The sequence below is a fragment of the Nerophis ophidion genome, linkage group LG25, assembly GCF_033978795.1.
Source record: "Nerophis ophidion isolate RoL-2023_Sa linkage group LG25, RoL_Noph_v1.0, whole genome shotgun sequence".
NCBI classification, from domain to species: Eukaryota; Metazoa; Chordata; class Actinopteri; order Syngnathiformes; family Syngnathidae; genus Nerophis; species Nerophis ophidion.
Window position 1 is genome coordinate 39,317,722 of NC_084635.1, and position 21,303 is coordinate 39,339,024.

At 45.3% G+C, this 21,303-nt stretch overlaps 1 protein-coding gene across 1 annotated transcript; it reads left to right on the plus strand.

Moving 5' to 3' along the window:
- Window positions 1-246: 246 nt before the first annotated feature.
- LOC133543141 (cell surface A33 antigen-like) lies at window positions 247-20,968 on the plus strand. The gene is made up of 7 exons (XM_061887619.1): window positions 247-445; window positions 10,500-10,666; window positions 10,741-10,957; window positions 12,772-12,936; window positions 16,853-16,969; window positions 17,035-17,161; window positions 19,798-20,968. Exons 1-7 carry the CDS (start codon window positions 394-396, stop codon window positions 20,261-20,263), a joined length of 1,311 nt encoding a protein of 436 aa, XP_061743603.1. The 5' UTR covers window positions 247-393; the 3' UTR covers window positions 20,264-20,968.
- The last annotated feature ends 335 nt before the right edge of the window (window positions 20,969-21,303 follow it).

The following is a 21,303-nucleotide window of genomic DNA, read 5'->3' on the forward strand; positions in this document are numbered from 1 at the left end:
CTGCTTCCAAACAGTCGTCTTCTATTCTGTTGTTTTTATTTCTCATTCTCTGCTGTTGTCGTCCAACAATAACTCCTTTTCATTGCTTATTGTTGATTGTGATGAGCAAACGGACATAAATATGAAGCTCCATGTCTAACAGCAGCAAAGGAGTGTCTGTCACCTTTATGGAGGAGAGGACAGGCCCAAACAGGTCGGGTGGGCGGGACAAGAATGTCACCTCTCCGGCAGGACCTGCTTTTGATTGGCTCACAGAGCTGTCACTCAACGGCCTGATCGAGGGCGCGCCCAGGAGAGACGCGCAAAGTCACGTCGAGGGTTTTTTTTTTCATCCAAATGTGCGACTTTGTCTGCATTTGACTTCTCTTTCACTCACAAAGATAAGTTCTTGTGATGTTTGTGGCCACGAAGACCAAGATGTTGACTTTCACGCTTCTGTGCCTGAGTAAGTATAATTCATCTTCCACTTTACCTGTCTGATTGTCGGCGTCATTTCTTCAACGCTCGGACTGAGATAATGGCCTGTGTATTTAATAATAACACATTACCAGACAAAGTGTTGCATTAGTCATCTGTTAAAGAGTTTTTGGGGGGATAGTTTTGTCCATTGTTCAATTTCAAAGTTGGCTAAAAGTGCTAGCTAGCATTGTGGTGAATTGCTAATATTGGGCGTGTCGCTGCCGGGCACCTTTGCGCATGCGCTAAATCAGCAACTTCCGCTCCCCACTTGGCGGTATTTGTTCAAAATATACACAATTTACTCCTTTTTTTTTTAACAGTTCGCGATAACCTGAAATATTTATATAAAATATAAATCATTCAAATTGTATTCTAGCTTCCATCCATCATCTTCCGCTTATCCGAGGTCGGGTCGGGGGGGCAACAGCCTAAGCAGGGAAACCCAGACTTCCCTCTTCCCAGCCACTTCGTCCAGCTCTTCCCGGGGGATCCCGAGGCGTTCCCAGGCCAGCCGGGAGACATAGTCTTCCCAACGTGTCCTGGGTCTTCCCCGTGGCCTCCTACCAGTTGGACGTGCCCTAAACACCTCCCTAGGGAGGCGTTCGGGTGGCATCCTGACCAGATGCCCGAACCACCTCATCTGGCTCCTCTCGATGTGAAGGAGCAGCGGCTTTACTTTTATACGATGGCGAGCGCCTGGTGGCCGGGCCTGTTCCCATGGGGCCCGGCCGGGCACAGCCCGAAGAGGCAACGTGGGTCACCCCTCCAATGGGCTCACCTCCCATAGCAGGGGCCATAGAGGTCGGGTGCATTGTGAGCTGGGCGACAGCCGAAGGCAGGGCACTTGGCGGTCCGATCCTCGGCTACAGAAGCTATTCTAGCTTCGTTAAAGTTAAAGTAGCAATGATTGTCACACACACAGTAGGTGTGGTGAAATGTGTCCTCTGCATTTGACCCATCACCCTTGTTCAACCCCCTGGTAGGTGAGGGGAGCAGTGAGCAGCGGTGATAGCCACGCCCGGGAATCATTTTTGGTGATTTAACCCCCAATTCCAACCCTTAATGCTGAGTGCCAAGCAGGGAGGTAACGGCTCCCATTGTTATAGTCTTTGGTATCAATCAATCATCCATCCATCCATTTTCTACCGCTTATTCCCTCTTGGGGTCGCGGGGGGCGCTGGCGCCTATCTCAGCTACAATCGATCAATGTTTATTTATATAGCCCCAAATCACAAATGTCTCAAAGGACTGCACAAATCATTATGACTACAACATCCTCGGAAGAACCCACAAAAGGGCAAGGAAAACTCACACCCAGTGGGCAGGGAGAATTCACATCCAGTGGGACGCCAGTGACAATGCTGACTATGAGAAACCTTGGAGAGGACCTCAGATGTGGGCAACCCCCCCCCCCCCCCCTCTAGGGGACCGAAAGCAATGGATGTCGAGCGGGTCTAACATGATACTGTGAAAGTTCAATCCATAGTGGCTCCAACACAGCCGCGAGAGTTCAGTTTAAGCGGATCCAAGACAGCAGCGAGAGTCCCGTCCACAGGAAACCATCTCAAGCGGATCAGCAGCGTAGAGATGTCCCCAACCGATACAGGCGAGCGGTCCATCCTGGGTCCCGACGAGCGGTCCATCCTGGGTCTCGACTCTGGACAGCCAGTACTTCATCCATGGTCATCGGACCGGACCCCCTCCACAAGGGAGGGGGGGACATAGGAGAAAGAAAAGAAGCGGCAGATCAACTGGTCTAAAAAGGAGGTCTATTTAAAGGCTAGAGTATACAGATGAGTTTTAAGGTGAGACTTAAATGCTTCTACTGAGGTAGCATCTCGAACTGTATGACTCGGCCGGGGTTTGAACTCGCTCAGGGCGGACACTCTACTAGGTCCCCTTTGATACAAGGGAACATATTTAATTGCCCTAACTAAATAAACTTTAATTTCATGTTAATAATTAAGAATGATTTTTGCAATCCAACCCTTTGAACGCACCAAATTGCGTTATTGAATTGATCAAACAACAACAAATGTGCAAACAAAATAATCAATCAATGTTTACTTATAAATTAGTGCGTCTGCCTCACAATACGAAGTTCCTGCAGTACTGGGTTCAAATCCAGGCTCGGGATCTTTCTGTGTGGAGTTTGCATGTTCTCCCCGTGAATGCGTGGGTTCCCTCCGGGTACTCCGGCTTCCTCCCACTTCCAAAGACATGCACCTGGGGATAGGTTGATTGGCAACACTAAATTGGCCCTAGTGTGTGAATGTTGTCCGTCTATCTGTGTTGGCCCTGCGATGAGGTGGCGACTTGTCCAGGGTGTACCCTGCCTTCCGCCCGATTGTAGCTGAGATAGGCGCCAGCGCCCCCGCGACCCCAAAAGGGAATAAGCGGTAAAAAATGGATGGATGGATGTTTACTTATATAGCCATAAATCACAAGTGTCTCAAAGGGCTGCACAAGCCACAACAACATCCTGGGCTCAGATCCCCACATCAGGGCAAGGAAAAACTCAACCCAATGGGACAATGAGAAACATTGGAGGTAGGGCTGGGCGATATATCGATATAAATGATATATCACAGGTTTGTCTCGGTGCAATATAAAAAAAAAAAGTCTATATCGTAATATTCGATTATATGTTCTCACACCGTGGCTTTTAGCTGCGTGCATCACATTACTGGTTTAGCTCGGTTGGTAGAGCGGCCGTGCCAGCAACGTGAGGGTTGCAAGTTCGATTCCCGCTTCCGCCATCCTAGTCACTGCCGTTGTGTCCTTGGGCAAGACACTTGACCCACCTGCTCCCAGTGCCACCCACACTGGTTTGAATGTAACTTAGATATTGGGTTTCACTATGTAAAGCGCTTTGAGTCACTAGAGAAAAGCGCTATATAAATATAATTCACAATTCACAATACTGGCATTTCTCACTCCTTGTGTCATCTTCTCACAGAGACATAAAACAAGCCCTTCTTGTGTACATACGTCACATACTCTCACCGAGAACTATCAATCAATCAATCAATGTTTACTTATATAGCCCTAAATCACTTGTGTCTCAAAGGGCTGCACAAACCACAACACAAACCACTACGACATCCTCGGTAGGCCCACATAAGGGCAAGGAAAACTCACACCCAGTGGGACGTCGGTGACAATGATGACTATGAGAACCTTGGAGAGGAGGAAAGCAATGGATGTCGAGCGGGTCTAACATGATACTGTGAAAGTTCAATCCATAATGGATCCAACACAGTCGCGAGAGTCCAGTCCAAAGCGGATCCAACACAGCAGCGAGAGTCCCGTTCACAGCGGAGCCAGCAGGAAAACGTTAGCTGAGGCAGGTCGTGTTGCTTTTAGCTGCGGGCATTACATTTCTCACGCCTCCTCGTCTCTCATTCTCACAGAGCCGGAAAACACGCCCGCCTTCTTACATACGTCACATACTCTCGTGAGTCTAGCGTCATGCACTCTTGCCAGCCAGAGAGGTAGCAGCATGGCTAACGTTAGCTGAGGCATGTCGAGCGGAGCAGAACTTGTGACAATACAAGAGAGAGATGGTGCGAAACTTATCACAAATGGAGGAAGAACAATAAATGCCCGAAATAAAGAGCAGGGGGTCTGTAATCTGGCGGTGGTTTGGCTTCAAGTGGGAAGCCAGCAGACAAGTATGCAGCAGAAGTGTTATTACAAAAAGGTAGCAACACTATTAATTTGTTATTTCATTTAAAAAAATCACCCGTGAGAGAAAGAAGAGTATTTAATAAATACACTTTTGGTCAATTGACTTAGTTGTGATTTCCCTCTCTGCATGAAGTTTTAAAAGAAGCATATATTAAAGCAGTATGAAGAATAATGTTATAATGTAGACACGAAGAATCATCATACTGCTGTTATTATATGCATCAAGTGTTCATTCAAGGCCAAGGCAAAATATCGTATATCGCAATATGGCATAAAAATATCGCGATATTAATAAAAGCCAATGTCGCCCAGCCCTACTTGGAGGGAACCGCAGATGTGGGTGACCCCCCCCCTGGGCGACCACTGCAATGGACGTTGTGTGGATCTAGCATAATAGTGAGAGTCCAGTCCACAGTGGATCTAGCATAATATTGTGAGAGTCCAGTCCATAGTGGATCTAGCATAATAGTGAGAGTCCAGTCCATAGTGGATCTAGCATAATAGTGAGAGTCCAGTCCATAGTGGATCTAGCATAATAGTGAGAGTCCAGTCCATAGTGGATCTAGCATAATAGTGAGAGTCCAGTCCATAGTTGATCTAGCATAATATTGTGAGAGTCCAGTCCATAGTGGATCTAACATAATATTGTGAGAGTCCAGTCCATAGTGGATCTAACATAATAGTGAGAGTCCAGTCCATAGTGAATCTAACATAATAGTGAGAGTCCAGTCCATAGTGAATCTAACATAATAGTGAGAGTCTAGTCCATAGAGGATCTAGCATAATAGTGAGAGTCCAGTCCACAGTGGATCTAGCATAATATTGTGAGAGTCCAGTCCATAGTGGATCTAGCATAATAGTGAGAGTCCAGTCCATAGTGGATCTAGCATAATAGTGAGAGTCCAGTCCACAGTGGATCTAGCATAATATTGTGAGAGTCCAGTCCATAGTGGATCTAGCATAATAGTGAGAGTCCAGTCCATAGTGGATCTAGCATAATAGTGAGAGTCCAGTCCATAGTGGATCTAGCATAATAGTGAGAGTCCAGTCCATAGTGGATCTAGCATAATAGTGAGAGTCCAGTCCATAGTTGATCTAGCATAATATTGTGAGAGTCCAGTCCATAGTGGATCTAACATAATATTGTGAGAGTCCAGTCCATAGTGGATCTAACATAATAGTGAGAGTCCAGTCCATAGTGAATCTAACATAATAGTGAGAGTCCAGTCCATAGTGAATCTAACATAATAGTGAGAGTCTAGTCCATAGTGGATCTAACATAATAGTGACAGTCCAGTCCATAGTGGATCTAACATAATAGTGACAGTCCAGTCCATAGTGGATCTAACATAATAGTGAGAGTCCAGTCCATAGTGGATCTAACATAATAGTGAGAGTCCAGTCCATAGTTGATCTAACATAATAGTGAGAGTCCAGTCCATAGTGGATCTAACATAATAGTGAGAGTCCAGTCCATAGTGGATCTAACATAATAGTAAGAGTCCAGTCCACAGTGGATCTAACATAATAGTGAGAGTCCAGTCCATAGTGGATCTAACATAATAGTGTGAGAGTCCAGTCCATAGTGGATCTAACATAATAGTGAGAGTCCAGTCCATAGTTGATCTATCATAATAGTGAGAGTCCAGTCCATAGTGGATCTAACATAATAGTGAGAGTCCAGTCCATAGTGGATCTAACATAATAGTGACAGTCCAGTCCATAGTGGATCTAACATAATAGTGAGAGTCCAGTCCATAGTGGATCTAACATAATAGTGAGAGTCCAGTCCATAGTTGATCTAACATAATAGTGAGAGTCCAGTCCATAGTGGATCTAACATAATAGTGAGAGTCCAGTCCATAGTGGATCTAACATAATAGTGAGAGTCCAGTCCATAGTGGGGCCAGCAGGAGACCATCTCGAGCTGATGCACTTGCAATACAATTCAATAACTGACTGGTTGAAAAATTGACATATCGATCAAAAATAAACACAATCTACTGTGTAAACAAAACCCTTAAAATAAACTACAAGTAAAAAATAATACAGACAATTCAAATTAAACGAGTAAAAACACTACAACAAACCGTGCTTATTGAAAAAAAATATATATGTTTATTAAAGAGAGACAATCACTTGAGGGCTTCTTAAATGTTTTAAGTTGTAACTAATCATTTAAAATCATTAATCCATTGAGAGCAATTTTTTATGCAAACTTTTATGTTTGAAAAATGTTCCAAGCAACAGAATAATATTGACAACACATTTTAGGAAGCTGTCTTTAATAAACATGCCGATTAATGTAATATGTGCTGTAGTTGTTTTCTCCCAAAATAAATGTAGTGTCTCATTCTAAAAATAAATGATTCATGTGTTCTATATTAATATTGCAAAACAAAAGAGTTGCAAACCCTAAAGTTACTTTTTTTTTCTCAAAAAATATCGTTGGAAGGACATATTCTATTGTTAAATGGTGTTGTTTGAACATGAATGTCCAGTAAAGAACCTCCTTTTGCTAAGTTTCAGACGGCTTAACTGGTAATAACTTTATACTGCCCCTAACAGGTAAAACATTTGTAAAAAAATAAATAAAACGTAGAACAGTAATTGCTACAACTAGCACATATACTGTATATCTTAAAAATTATTATATATTTTTTTTAAATAAGAGTTTTTAAGCCTTTTTTAAAGGAATTCACAGTCTGTGGTGCCCTCAGGTGGTCAAGGAGAGCGTTCCACAACCTCCTATTCTCTGGAATATGACTTTGAAAGCACATCCGTTGTTATTTGTGTAATGTTTATTTACCGCTCCAAGTGGTCAAACTGGAGTGGCACGGCAGGACGCGATGTTTGCAAACGGATCGGGCAGCAACAGTGCGTTTTATTGCGTGTCATGAGTAATAACTTGGTGGGTGAGTTTGCTCCAGAATCATATAGTAATAAATAAAACCGGGTGAACGTACATTAGAGGCCTTGAAATGTTTTCCAATGAGGGCCACATGCTGACAAATGAAAATATCAGGCACAGGCCGCATTGATCAATTCATTTGTTGAATTTACTTTGTTGGGTCTTTTCTTCATATTTGTTGTGGGTTTTTCTCAAGTTTTTGTCTTTTTTAGAATATTGCATAGCTCAAGAAAAATAAACAATGCGTGACGCACAATCGAAGTCTGTTTGTATAGCCCTGAATAACACATGCCTCAAAGGGCTTCACAAACTGCAACAACGAACCCACACCCGGGTAAGGAAAAACTCAGAGCTAGGGAAAAAAAGAAACCTTGGAAAGGGGCCGTCTATGTGGGGACCCCCAGCTTGGTGACCAGTTGCAATGTATGTGAGAGTCCAGTCCATGGGGAATCCAGCAGATAGTCATAGGAGGTCTTCTTCCGTGTAGACAAGTCAACAACCGTGGAAAAGTAGTCCAGTGGAACAGCTAGCACTTCTCCAGAGATTATCTGGGACCACCTGGTATACTCTCAAGACACCAGAAGGGGACAGAGTTTAAAAGAAAAGCGGCAGGTCAACTGTTCTAAACTAGGTCTATTTAAAAAGTGAGAGCAGTAACTGCCTGATATCAATTCTTGTTGGATGTTGCAGAAAGTATGAGAATGTGTGAGCTGCTGCCTGCTCTTCTTTACTTGTATAATAATTTCCCATTTGTCCTAATATTTAAACAGGTTGGATTTTTGGCAGCGATATCTTCTCTGTCGTCTCCATGTCCATCATATCTGTCGCGTTATCGGGTTGACTCGCGGAACATGAAACACGGCGCTCTCCTTTAATAATCCCGCGTGTTGTGGACAGAGGTGGGTCTTGCAGTGCCGAAAACAAACACAGAACCCGTAAGACACCTGGAAAGAAGTTTTGAAAGCCAAGCAGAAGAGACATAGTGGTTACAGTATTTCCTTGAATTGCTGCCGGGGCGCTAATTAATTTAAAACCCCTTCTCACTCCGGCGTTTACCAAAGGCATGCGGTAAATTTAGGCCTGCGCTTATAAATTTGAGTGTGATGTAAGGATACCATCATGAATCCCATATTTAATAAAAAAAACGTATGGTCTTACCTTTTACTTATAAATGAAGTCCATGCGCAGTTCCTTTTGATCAAAAGCATCGATAACTTGTTTATAGAAGTCTTCCTTATCTTTCTTCAGTTTTAAAAGTCTCTCTGTCTCGATAGAGATCATCCTTTATTACCTTCTGCTTCGATTGAAAGTCCAGTTTAGAAAACTGTTTCATTTTAGATATATAATCCTCCATGTTAAAAGTGCAAGTGAGAGGAAAATAATAACAATCGCTGCTCACTCTTGCTGCTTGTTGTCACTTCTTCTGCAGCCGAGTAGTCGCTAGAAGGATCACTAGCGCCCTCTACCACCAGGAGGCGGGAGTCATTTAATGACTCATATTTGACACACGCAGCTACGGTATATTAACACAACATAGATGCTTACTGTTCTTTTTAGCATATTCAATAGCTTGGACCTTAAATCCTACCAAATAGCTCTTAATCTTTTTCCCTTTGCACGATTTCAAATGATTGAAATCAGCCTCCTCCATTTTGAAAATGATGACCGGTGAAGTGTCACTCGTGACATGACAAGTTTGACCCCGGCAAAAATTCTAGGCATATGCTAATTATTTGGCGAAACGAGTTTGACTCGGCGGAAATTGTAGACATGCGCTAATAAAAATAATACTTTGCGAAACGAGTTTGACCCGGCGTTAATCCTGAGCCGGCGGTAACATTAAGCAGGCGCATACTATATACCCGGCGGTTATTCAAGGAAATACGGTATACTAATTATTTATTGTTTAATACCGGTATTGTGTGTGTATATATTTTATCCGGGCTGTGGAGTGCTCCATTGTTTAAGCCGCACCCACCAAATTTTAGAAGAAAGAAAGCTGCAGTTATACAGGTATACTGGTATGAAGTTGTTTCCAAACAGTGTCTGTAACAGAGCATAAAACGGCCGTTCAAACAAAACAGAAGTCATGTTCATGGACCCACTAGCTGCGTAAGCGAGCTCTCCAATCTGCTAAACAGACTCACTAACTTTACGGTGAAGTTTTGGTGAATTTACTAAGGAATTTGTGAAACTGAAACCACAAAAAGAACGCCATTATAAGTTAATAATACAAACTCGTAGATGTGTTATATTGGCCAATGCTAACGACGCAAGCTTGATTACGTTACAATACCACATACAATTGTGCATGAAAACGTTCGAACGGACCTCACACACGGGTCAGTTTAGTATGTATGAATTGCTCTAGTTGTCCATCCATCCATCTTCTTCCGCTTATCCAAGGTCGGGTCGCGGGGGCAACAGCCTAAGCAGGGAAACCCAGACTTCCCTTTCCCCAGCCACTTCATCTAGCTCTTCCCGGGGGATCCCGAGGTGTTCCCAGGCCAGCCGGGAGACATAGTCTTCCCAACGTGTCCTGGGTCTTCCCCGTGGCCTCCTAGCGGTTGGACGTGCCCTAAACACCTCCCTAGGGAGGCGTTCGGGTGGCATCCTGACCAGATGCCCGAACCACCTCATCTGGCTCCTCTCGATGTGGAGGAGCAGCGGCTTAACTTTGAGTTCCTCCCGGATGGCAGAGTTTCTCACCCTATCTCTAAGGGAGAGACCCGCCACACGGCGGAGGAAACTCATTTCGGCCGCTTGTACCCGTGATCTTATCCTTTCGGTCATGACCCAAAGCTCATGACCATAGGTGAGGATGGGGACGTAGATCGATCGGTAAATTGAGAGCTTTGCCTTCCGGCTCAGCTCCTTCTTCAGCAGTTGTATTGTTAAATTTACAAACGTAGACTTGGAGTGATAAATGAAGAATCCATATGAGTAGAAACGCTATGGACGAATAGTAAACCAAACGAAATGCAATTCTGGTTCAAGGCACGAAACAAAAAGTACATTTTCAACCTGTCGCACCTTCAGTGAGTGAAACCTGTCCCAAAAGATGGCGCCGTAGCACAAACAATAACAAACCTTGTCGGCCTCTCTGCTGGTGTTCCGTGCAAGCTATTTTTTGAATGCGAAACATTATGGCTGTTGGCGAAGAAAAATCCATAAATTAGCTGCACCATTTTAGGATCCGCTGGATTTAAAGCGTAGGAAAATAGTAGCAGCTTGCAGTCTGAAAAACAAACAGATGTGGTTGACCTGATATACGTCAAAATGCCAAATATCGGCAGGGATAATGAGTCAGTCTGTAGTACTTTATTGACACATATTATGTTCAGGTGTTTGGGGGCCATATAAAACAATGTGGTGGTTCAGGTGTGGCCCCTGACAGCGGTGTATTGAAGCAATAATGAGGGTGTGTCCATCGTGGCAGTGGTGCCAGGAGTCGGTGCTCTGGAAGTCAACATCCCAAATGCCCAGTACGAGTTTGCCAGAGGGGACAACATCACGCTGCCATGCTCCTTCGCCCCCAAAGCTCCCGGCACGCCCGACGTCATCGTCCAATGGTCCGTGGACGATTTGGAACCTGACGGCCAACGGGTCTGTTCTTACCTACTCTTCGTTTTACAGACGACAACTTCTGCCGTTAATCTTTCTGACGTTTGTTCCCTCAGACATCCATCGTCACCCATTATTCTTACAGAAATGAGACCAACATCAAGGCCGCCTATGAGAAGCGGGTCTTCCTGGATGTGGACGTGGCCTCCAGAAAGGCCGACCTGAGACTCCTTTCAATCCGACTGGAAGACAACAAAGAGTTTGAGTGTCGCATCAACATCCCTGGTGACGACGAGGGCAAGCCAGCTGCCACCACTCGCCTGGTGGTTCTAGGTAAACACTCTGTTTTGTTGGATCTAGGGTTGTACGGTACTAGTATATTTTGGTATACCGTTACTAGTATGGTATCGCGGTACTAATGAATCAAAAACAGAACTATTCTCTGTTTGAAAAGTACCGGTACCCCATTTTAACGGGCATGACAGCGCGTCATCACGTGGTGGTGAGATTGTGGTGTTACCAGCACAGGAGCATGTTGGGTAGCGCACACACACAGAGTACTTACAAACAGACACAGTGTGTAGACAGAAAAAGGGAGAATAGACACATTTTGGTATCAAAAGTAAAAGCCAAGTTATAACACTGAAACACCCTCAGGAAGAGCTGCTTTCAGACATGCAGCAAACATCCATCCACAGTTGACAGTGTTTTGATTGATTTATTATTGACATCTTAAAGAATGTAATCCATGTAATGCTTTAAAAAGGCAAATGGATGGCACAAAAAGCCAAAAGGTTTGTTTCCATTGCGCTCCTTTAAAGGGGAACATTTTCACCAAACCTATGCAAGCGTCGATATATACCTTGATGTTACAGAAAAAAGACCATTTATTTTTTTAACCGATTTCCAAACTCTAAATGGGTGAATTTTGGCAAATTAAACGCCTTTCTGTTTATCGGTCTTTTAGCGATGACGTCAGAACGTGACGTCACCGCGGTAATACACCCGCCATATTCATTTTCACATTACAAACACCGGGTCTCAGCTCTGTTATTTTCCGTTTTTTTGACTAATTTTTGGAACCTTGGAGACATCATGCCTCGTCGGTGTGTTGTCGGAGGGTGTAACAACACTAACAGGGAAGGATTCAAGTTGCACCGCTGGCAAGAAATCTGCCGCCAGACCCCCATTGAATGTACCAGAGTGTCTGCACATTTGACCGGCGATGCTAAGACAGACATGGCACAGAGATGTATGGATAACCTGCAGATGCATTTGCAACCATTAAGTCAACGAAATCACAAAGGTGAGTTTTGTTGATGTTGTTGACTGATGTGCTATTTAGACATATTTGGTCACGGCATGACTGCCAACTAATCGATGCTAACATGCTATTTATTCTAGCTGTATGTACATTTGACACTAGATACCCACATTTAATGCGAAACAAACACTTACCAATCGACGGATTTAAGTTGCTCCAGTGTCACAAGATTCGAAAGTCCTGATCGTTTGGTCCGCACATTTTACCGGCGATGCTAATAAGGCAGCCATGCTATGGGCCACTTCATTAGGTACACCCACGCTATGGCCAAATAGCGTCAATAGCTATTCGCTCAATAGCTTCAATTTCTTCTTCAATTTCGTTTTCACTATCTGCCTCCATACTCCGACCATCTGTTTCAATACATGCATAATCTGTTGAATCGCTTAAGCCGCTGAAATCCGAGTCTGAATCCGAGCTAATGTCGCTATATCTTGCTGTGGTAACCGCCATGTTATTACTATTGGCAGCCCTGTATGAGTAGAAATAAATCATTTCTTACCTTCACGCTGTGTCCAGTCCACCTGCATTATAGAGAGAACACACCTGCATAACCACTATGCCAGCTAAACGTCACAGTAGCTACTGTGACGTTTAGTAGCTACTGTGACGTGCGCGATAACTGAGACCATAAACAAAAAACGAGGGGGACATTTTGACGAATATTTGGTCCAAAACAAGATGATAGGACAAGTGAGGCATGTATGTTGCATAGTGCTTCACGTACTCATCACAAACACCCCTGTGAGCCTGAACATGACAAGCGCTATAGAAATGAATTATTTATTATAATTACAATAACTTGTGAATTGTTGATTTGTAGTCGCTCCCTCCACACCCATCTGTGGCATCCAAGGAAAAGCCGAGTACGGGCAGAACATCAACCTGACGTGCAAGTCCGAGGAGGGCTCGCCGCCACCCACCTATGAGTGGACCAGTCTTGATACCAGGAGAGTTCCTCACATCAAAAGCCCAAGAACGACCAGCAGTAAGTATCCAACGTCCAAAATGGTGGCATACACTTTGCGGTCACATGACTTTGCTGATACACTATTTTAAACTAGGGCTGGGCAGCCTCAGTCAGGGGGAGGGTACTACAGAATTTTATAATTGTGACCCCAGTACCATTTCTGGCCACATTATTACGTATGGCATCTTTGTAAAGCACGTATTGATTCATTTACACAATTACTATGCTTTGACTTAAAATACAGCACGGTGGAACAGGGGTTAGTGCATGTGCCTCACAATACCAAGATCCTGAGTTCAATCCCGGGCTCAGGATCTTTGTGTGGAATTAGCATGTTCCCCCCATGACTGCGTGGGTTCCCTCCGGGTACTCCGGCTTTCTCCCACCTCCCAAGACATGCACCTGGGGATAGGCCCCTCCCACCTCCAAAGACATGCACCTGGGGATAGGCTCCTCCCACCTCCAAAGACATGCACCTGGGGATAGGCTCCTCCCACCTCCAAAGACATACACCTGGGGATAGGCCCCTCCCACCTCCAAAGACATACAGCTGGGGATAGGCCCCTCCCACCTCCAAAGACATGCACCTGGGGATAGGCCCCTCCCACCTCCAGACATGCACCTGGGGATAGGCTCCTCCCACCTCCAAAGACATGCACCTGGGGATAGGCCCCTCCCACCTCCAAAGACATGCATTTGGGGATAGGCCCCTCCCACCTCCAAAGACATGCACATGGGATAGGCTCCTCCCACCTCCACAGAGATGCACCTGGGGATAGGCTCCTCCCACCTCCAAAGACATGCACCTGGGGATAGGCCCCTCCCACCTCCAAAGACATGCACATGGGATAGGCTCCTCCCACCTCCACAGAGATGCACCTGGGGATAGGCCCCTCCCACCTCCAAAGACATGCACCTGGGGATAGGCCCCTCCCACCTCCAGACATGCACCTGGGGATAGGCTCCTCCCACCTCCAAAGACATGCACCTGGGGATAGGCCCCTCCCACCTCCAAAGACATGCATTTGGGGATAGGCCCCTCCCACCTCCAAAGACATGCACATGGGATAGGCTCCTCCCACCTCCACAGAGATGCACCTGGGGATAGGCTCCTCCCGCCTCCAAAGACATGCACCTGGGGATAGGCCCCTCCCACCTCCAAAGACATGCACCTGGGGATAGGCCCCTCCCACCTCCAAAGACATGATTGGCAACACTAAATGGTCCCTAGTGTGTGAGTGTGAATGTTATCTGTATATCTGTGTTGGCCCTGTGATGAGGTGGGGATTTGTCCAGGGTGTACACCGCCTTCCCCCCAGAATGAAGCTGAGATAGGCTCCAGCACCCCCTGCGATCCCAAAAGGGACAAGCGGTAGAAGATGGATGGATGTACTTAAAATACTGGTCAAAATTGTCCAAAAGATGTATTGTGAGGATTTTTGATGTAATTAACAAAAATTTGATTCAACTCTATTTGAAACAAAAACTCGCTGCTGTGGTCAAATACATGTAAAAGGTTAAAATCACTACATGTAGTTTTATGAAAAACTAAATTTTATTGCTACTGTTGTTTAAAAGTATTATGTACCTTGCTGTGGTTTATTCCTCACTAAGTTCTATCCAGGGTTTTGAAACTGTACTTAAAGTGGTGCAATACTATATTGAATCATTGTGTAATTAGCCGCAATTGCAAAATGAATCCAAATGATGGTGATTATTGTTTTTGCCCTATTGATAACTTGGATCAGGCCCTTCAACAGGGTGCTGGGGAAACAAAAGGCTTGCACTAATATTTGTTTACATGGCTTGGAACAGTGTTTTTCAACCTTTTTTGAGCCAAGGCACATTTTTTGCGTTGAAAGAATCCTGAGGCACACCCCTGGCGGAAATTATTAAAAAACGAAACTCGGTTGACAATAAAAAGTCATTGTTGGATATGACTTTAAAGCATAAGCAAGCATGCATGACTATAGCTCTTGTCTCAAAGTAGGTGTACTGTCACATCCCAACCTGACTTATTTGGATTTTATTGCTATTTTACTTCTTGTCTTGTGCTCCTATTTTGGTGGCTTTTTCTCTTGTTTTGGTATTTTCCTGTAGCAGTTTCATGTCTTCCTTTTGAGCGATATTTCCCTCATCCACTGTGTTGTCCCTGCGATGAGATGGCGACTTGTCCAGGGTGTACGGCGCCTTCCACCTGAATGCAGCAGAGATAGGCTCTAGCGACCCCGAACGGGACTAGCGGTAGAAAATGGATGGATGGATTGACTTTGTTTTAGCATCCATCCATCCATCTTCTTCCGCTTATCCGAGGTGGGGTCGCGGGGGCAACAGCCTAAGCAGGGAAACCCAGACTTCCCTCTCCCCTGCCACTTCGTCTAGCTCTTCCCGAGGGATCCCGAGGCGTTCCCAGGCCAGCCGGGAGACATAGTCTTCCCAACGTGTCCTGGGTCTTCCCCGTGGCCTCCTACCGGTTGGACGTGCCCTAAACACCTCCCTAGGGAGGCGTTCGGGTGGCATCCTGACCAGATGCCCGAACCACCTCATCTGGCTCCTCTCGATGTGGAGGAGCAGCGGCTTTACTTTGAGTTCCTCCCGGATGGCAGAGCTTTTCACCCTATCTCTAAGGGAGAGACCCGCCACACGGCGGAGGAAACTCATTTGGGCCGCTTGTACCCGTGATCTTATCCTTTCGGTCATGACCCAAAGCTCATGACCATAGGTGAGGATGGGAACGTAGATCGACCGGTAAATTGAGAGCTTTGCCTTCCGGCTCAGCTCCTTCTTCACCACAACGGATCGGTACAACGTCCGCATTACTGAAGACGCCGCACCGATCCGCCTGTCCATCTCACCATCCACTCTTCCCTCACTCGTGAACAAGACTCCTAGGTACTTGAACTCCTCCACTTGGGGCAGGGTCTCCTCCCCAACCGGGAGACGGCATTCCACCCTTTTCCGGGCGAGAACCATGGACTCGGACTTGGAGGTGCTGATTCTCATTCCGGTCGCTTAACACTCGGCTGCGAACCGATCCAGTGAGAGCTGAAGATCCCGGTCAGATGAAGCCATCAGGACCACATCATCTGCAAAAAGCAGAGACCTAATCCCGCGGTCACCAAACCGGAACCCTTCAACGCCTTGACTGTGCCTAGAAATTCTGTCCATAAAAGTTATGAACAGAATCGGTGACAAAGGACAGCCTTGGCGGAGTCCAACCCTCACTAGAAATGTGTTCGACTTACTGCCGGCAATGCGGACCAAGCTCAGACACTGATCGTACAGGGAGCGGACCGCCACAATCAGACAGTCCGATACCCCATACTCTCTTTGTTTTAGCAATCAAGACTAATTAAGTTGTTGCTATTCTTCTTTGTGGGGACATTGTTGATTGTCACGCCATGTTCGGATGTACTTTGTGGACGCCGTCTTTGCTCCACAGTAAGTCTTTGCAGTCGTCCAGCATTCTGTTTTTGTTTACTTTGTAGCCAGTTAGGTTTTAGTTTTGTTCTGCATTGCCTTTTCTTAGGGGCACTCACTTTTTGTTTATTTTTGGTTTAAGCATCAGGCACCTTTTTTTACCTGCACACTGCCTCCCGCTGTTTCCGACATCTACAAAGCAATTAACTCCCGGCTGCCAAGTGCTGATATGGAAGAGTATTACACGGTTACCCTGCACCGACAATCAACAACAACACATCATTTGCAGACTATAATTACTGGTTTACAAGAAATATTTTTAAGCCAATGAGGTGAGGTGAGATCACCTCCCACACCACACCACACCGTATCACACGGCACACCACACCGTATCACACGGCGCTCTGGTGGTTGAAAAACACTGGCTTGCAAAATTAGACGAGCACTGGTGTTGTTTAGCAAGCATCTCTTTGTTAGCACGGGGCAGTTGACCATGTTGTCTCCTCCACGCCAGGGGGCGGAGTCATGTCTCTGTTCAACATCACCAAGGAAACGTCGGGATATTACACCTGCACGTCCAGCAACAAGATTCGCTCCGCCAGCTGCAACATCACACTTTCAGTCATGCCACGTGAGAGCAGCACCTTGTCCTTTTAAAAGTCTGCACGCCGACTCTCGCTCTTCTGCCCCGCACAGCGTCCATGAACATCGGCTCCACCGCAGGAATCATCGTAGGAGTCGTGGCGGCTCTCATCATCCTGGCCGTGGTCATCTACTGCTGCTGTTGCCGCAAGAAGAAGGAGGAGGAGGAATACGCAATGGGGTAAGACACCAAACACTTCATCGCCGCTTGAAGGAGACGTTTCTTTTAAAGAGCCCTTGTTATTATAGTTAGTTTTTCAGCGGTCTCCCTGCCATGTAGTCACAAGTTTCTGAATGAAGGACATTTATCCACCAAAGTATTGAGAAGCTGCAGATGCTGCGTTTCTACTGACACAACTAACTGGACCGTCCAACATTGCCTCGAGTTAGGGCCTTTTATTAATATCTATATTTTTAGGCCATGTGACCATACACCATATATATCTGGATATTATCAATCAATGTTTACTTATACAGCCCTAAATCACTAGTGTCTCAAAGGGCTGCACAAACCACCACGACATCCTCGGTAGGCCCACATAAGGGCAAGGAAAACTCACACCCAGTGGGACGTCAGTGACAATGATGACTATGAGAACCTTGGAGAGGAGGAAAGCAATGGATGTCGAGCGGGTCTAACATGATACTGTGAAAGTTCAATCCATAATGGATCCAACACAGTCGCGAGAGTCCAGTCCAAAGCGGATTCAACACAGCAGCGAGAGTCCCGTTCACAGCGGAGCCAGCAGGAAACCATCCCAAGCGGAGGCCTTGAATGAACACTTGATGCATATATACATTTATTTATTTATTTATTTTGGCAATCTTCACATAAAACAAAGAACAACAACAAAAAAGAAAAAAAAACACTCATTTGAGCAATGATTGAGCCGAAAGGGTGTAGGTTGAAGCAACGCTTATATAAACCTACCCCATCACAACAAGAACAAGGTTCAAAATATATAAAATCTAAAAAATGCTTCACTTATATTACTTTTTTTTTAAACAATATATAAGCAACATATATGTAGCACACGTCTCATATACACAGTTTAACATTTAAATCAAACATATACATTTGTACACTTATATACATATATATATATATATTAAAAAACGAAACTCGGTTGACAATAAAAAGTCATTGTTGGATATGACTTTAAAGCATAAGCAAACATGCATGACTATAGCTCTTGTCTCAAAGTAGGTGTACTGTCACATCCCACCCTGACTTATTTGGAGTTTATTGCTGTTTTACTTCTTGTCTTGTGCTCCTATTTTGGTGGCTTTTTCTCTTGTTTTGGTATTTTCCTGTAGCAGTTTCATGTCTTCCTTTTGAGCGATATTTCCCGCATCCACTGTGTTGGTCCTGCGATGAGATGGCGACTTGTCCAGGGTGTACGGCGCCTTCCACCTGAATGCAGCAGAGATAGAACGGGATTAGCGGTAGAAAATGGATGGATGGATTGACTTTGTTTTAGCATCCATCCATCCATCTTCTTCCGCTTATCCGAGGTCGGGTCGCGGGGGCAACAGCCTAAGCAGGGAAACCCAGACTTCCCTTTCCCCTGCCACTATATTAATAATGACAGCAGTATGATGATTCTATGTGTCTACATTCAAACATTCTTCTTCATACTGCATTCATATATGCTACTTTTAAACTTTCATGCAGAGAGGGAAATCACAACTACCGTATTTCCTTGAATTGCCGCCGGGTATATAGTATGCGCCTGCCTAGAATTACTGCCGGGTCAAACTCCTTTCGCAAAATATTATTTTTATTAGCGCATGTCCTAGAATTTCCGCCAGGTCGAACTGGTTTCGCCAAATAATTAGTATATGCCTAGAATTTCCACCGGGTCAAACTCGTCACGTCATGAGTGACACTTCACCTGTCATCATTTTCAAAATGGAGGAGGCTGATTTCAACTATTTTGAAATCGCATAAAGGGAAGAAGATTAAGAGCTATCCAGTAGGATTTAAGGTCCAAGCTATTGAATATGCTAAAAAGAACAGTAAGCAGCTATGTTTTATTAATATACCGTAGCTGCGTGTGTCAAATATGAGTCATTAAATGACTCCCGCCTCCTGGTGGTAGAGGGCGCTAGTGATCCTTCTTGCGACTACTCGGCTGCAGAAGAAGTGACAACAAGCAGCAAGAGTGAGCAGCGTGTGTTTATTTTTTCCTCTCGCTTGCACTTTTAACATGGAGGATTACATATCTAAAATAAGACAGTTTTCTAAACTGGACTTTCAATCGAAGCAGGAGGTAATAAAGGAAGATCTCCATCGAGACAGAGAGACTTTTAAAACTGAAGAAAGATAAGGAAGACTTCTATAAACAAGTTATTGATGCTTTTGATCAGAAGGAGCTGCGCATGGACTTCATTTATAAGTAAAGGTAAGACCATAATAACGTTTTTTTTTTCATTAAATGTGCTTTTCATGATGGTATCCTTACATCACACTCAAATTTATAAGCGCAGGCCTAATTTACCGCATGCCTTTGGTAAATGCCGGAGTGAGAAGAGGTTTTTAATTAATTAGCGCCCCGGCAGCAATTCAAGGAAATACGGTATTCCATCTATCTTCCAGCACACAAACATTTCACTTGGTTGCAACGAAAAGTGTCCAAATGTCAACTATAATGTTTTGGTAGTTTCTGTGCAGCTTTGTAGCAATATGTGACGGAAGGTCGCGTGAAGCTGCCGCGAAGGTCACGTAACGCTGCCGCGAAGGTCACATGATGCTACCGCGAAGGTCACGTGATGCTACCGTGAAGGTCACTTGACGCTGCCGTGTTCACTTTGCAGAGTTCGTGAGGAAGGCCCCCCCGACAAAGAACCAGACAGGAATGGCGAGGCAGCCAACAACCGACGTATCGACGACGACGACGACGATCGCTCTTTGAGGGCGCCTCTTCGTGACCGGCCCGAGGGGCGAGGCCAACGCGACCCCAGCCCCCGCCGGGACCACGACGACCGCTACAGCGACTACGATGACGGCCGCAGCGACTACACCGACCGCCGCAGCGACTACACCGACCGCCGCAGCGATTATTCCGACGCGCGCGACAAGTACGCAGACCGCCGCGAGCACCACGACGACGACCGCCGCAGCGACTACGGCAACTCCCGCGAGCGGTACGACGACCGCCCAGAGCGTGGCGCTCAGGACCGCCGCTACCACGATGACGCTCGCTACGACGAACCTTACGACGACCGTGACGCGCCCCCCGTCCCGTCCAACAAGCCGCCAAGAAGAGACTACGATGACTAAGCCACTGGGGTTTGTTAACCGCCGTCCTCCATCTTGTTTTTACACCGTGGTGCACGCGCGGCGGGCTACGCATTTCCAACAACTCGCTAACTTCTAACGTTCCCTCGCCGTGCGTAGGGTCCCGCCTCCTTTTGCAGGAAAAAGTTGATTAACCCCAGCCCCTTCCTGCTCTGCCACTGATAAGAAATACAACTGCACATTTCAAACTGAAACATTTGCTATTTAATCTTCTCATTGATGTCTTGTTTCGCATCCAAAATAACCGTAAATGAGGTCCAAAACAAATTGGGTTTGAGTCAAATTGTTTGACATGATTGGAGTGTGAAGGGGCAAGGAGGCCACATTTCATTTAGGAGCGGCCCTGCATGCTAGGACTTGTTTTTATTCACGTAAACGTTATCTCTTTGACGTCTTTTATAGAAAAAGTGTTTCACAGCACTGTACTTCACTGTCCATTAGCTGTAGTTCTCTTCTGCTTATCTACAGTCAGGTCGCGGGGGCAGCAGCCTAAGTAACGACGCTGTAGTTATGTCCCATATGTTCATTTCTCGTCAAGCAATGTCATGTACAGGCTTTTTACTTCCATACAACAATGCACTCTTTTTGATTGTTTTTAATTGTGTGTACATTTTTACTTTGCCTGTCAGGTTCCAAACATTGATGTACTGCGATTGAAACAAATACATTTGTGATGTTTTCAAAGTATTGCAGTATCATTAGCTTTGCTGTCAGTTGTTTGCTGTTTGTCCAACAATGTACTGTTGAAATGTTACATATAATAAATCCTCTATTCTGAAGAATGAGCGCGAGAGAACGGTTCCTCCCCTTAAAGTTTGTCCAATTAGTCACTCGATGGAACTCCTGTACAGCAGAGGTCACCAAGTCCAGGTCGCCCGTAAGGACCAGATGAGTTCTAAAAATAGCTCAAATAGCAGCACTTACCAGTGAGCTGCCTTAATTTTTTAAATTGTATTTATTTACTAGCAAGCTGGTCTCGCTTTGCTGGACATTTTTAATTCTAAGAGAGACAAAACTCAAAT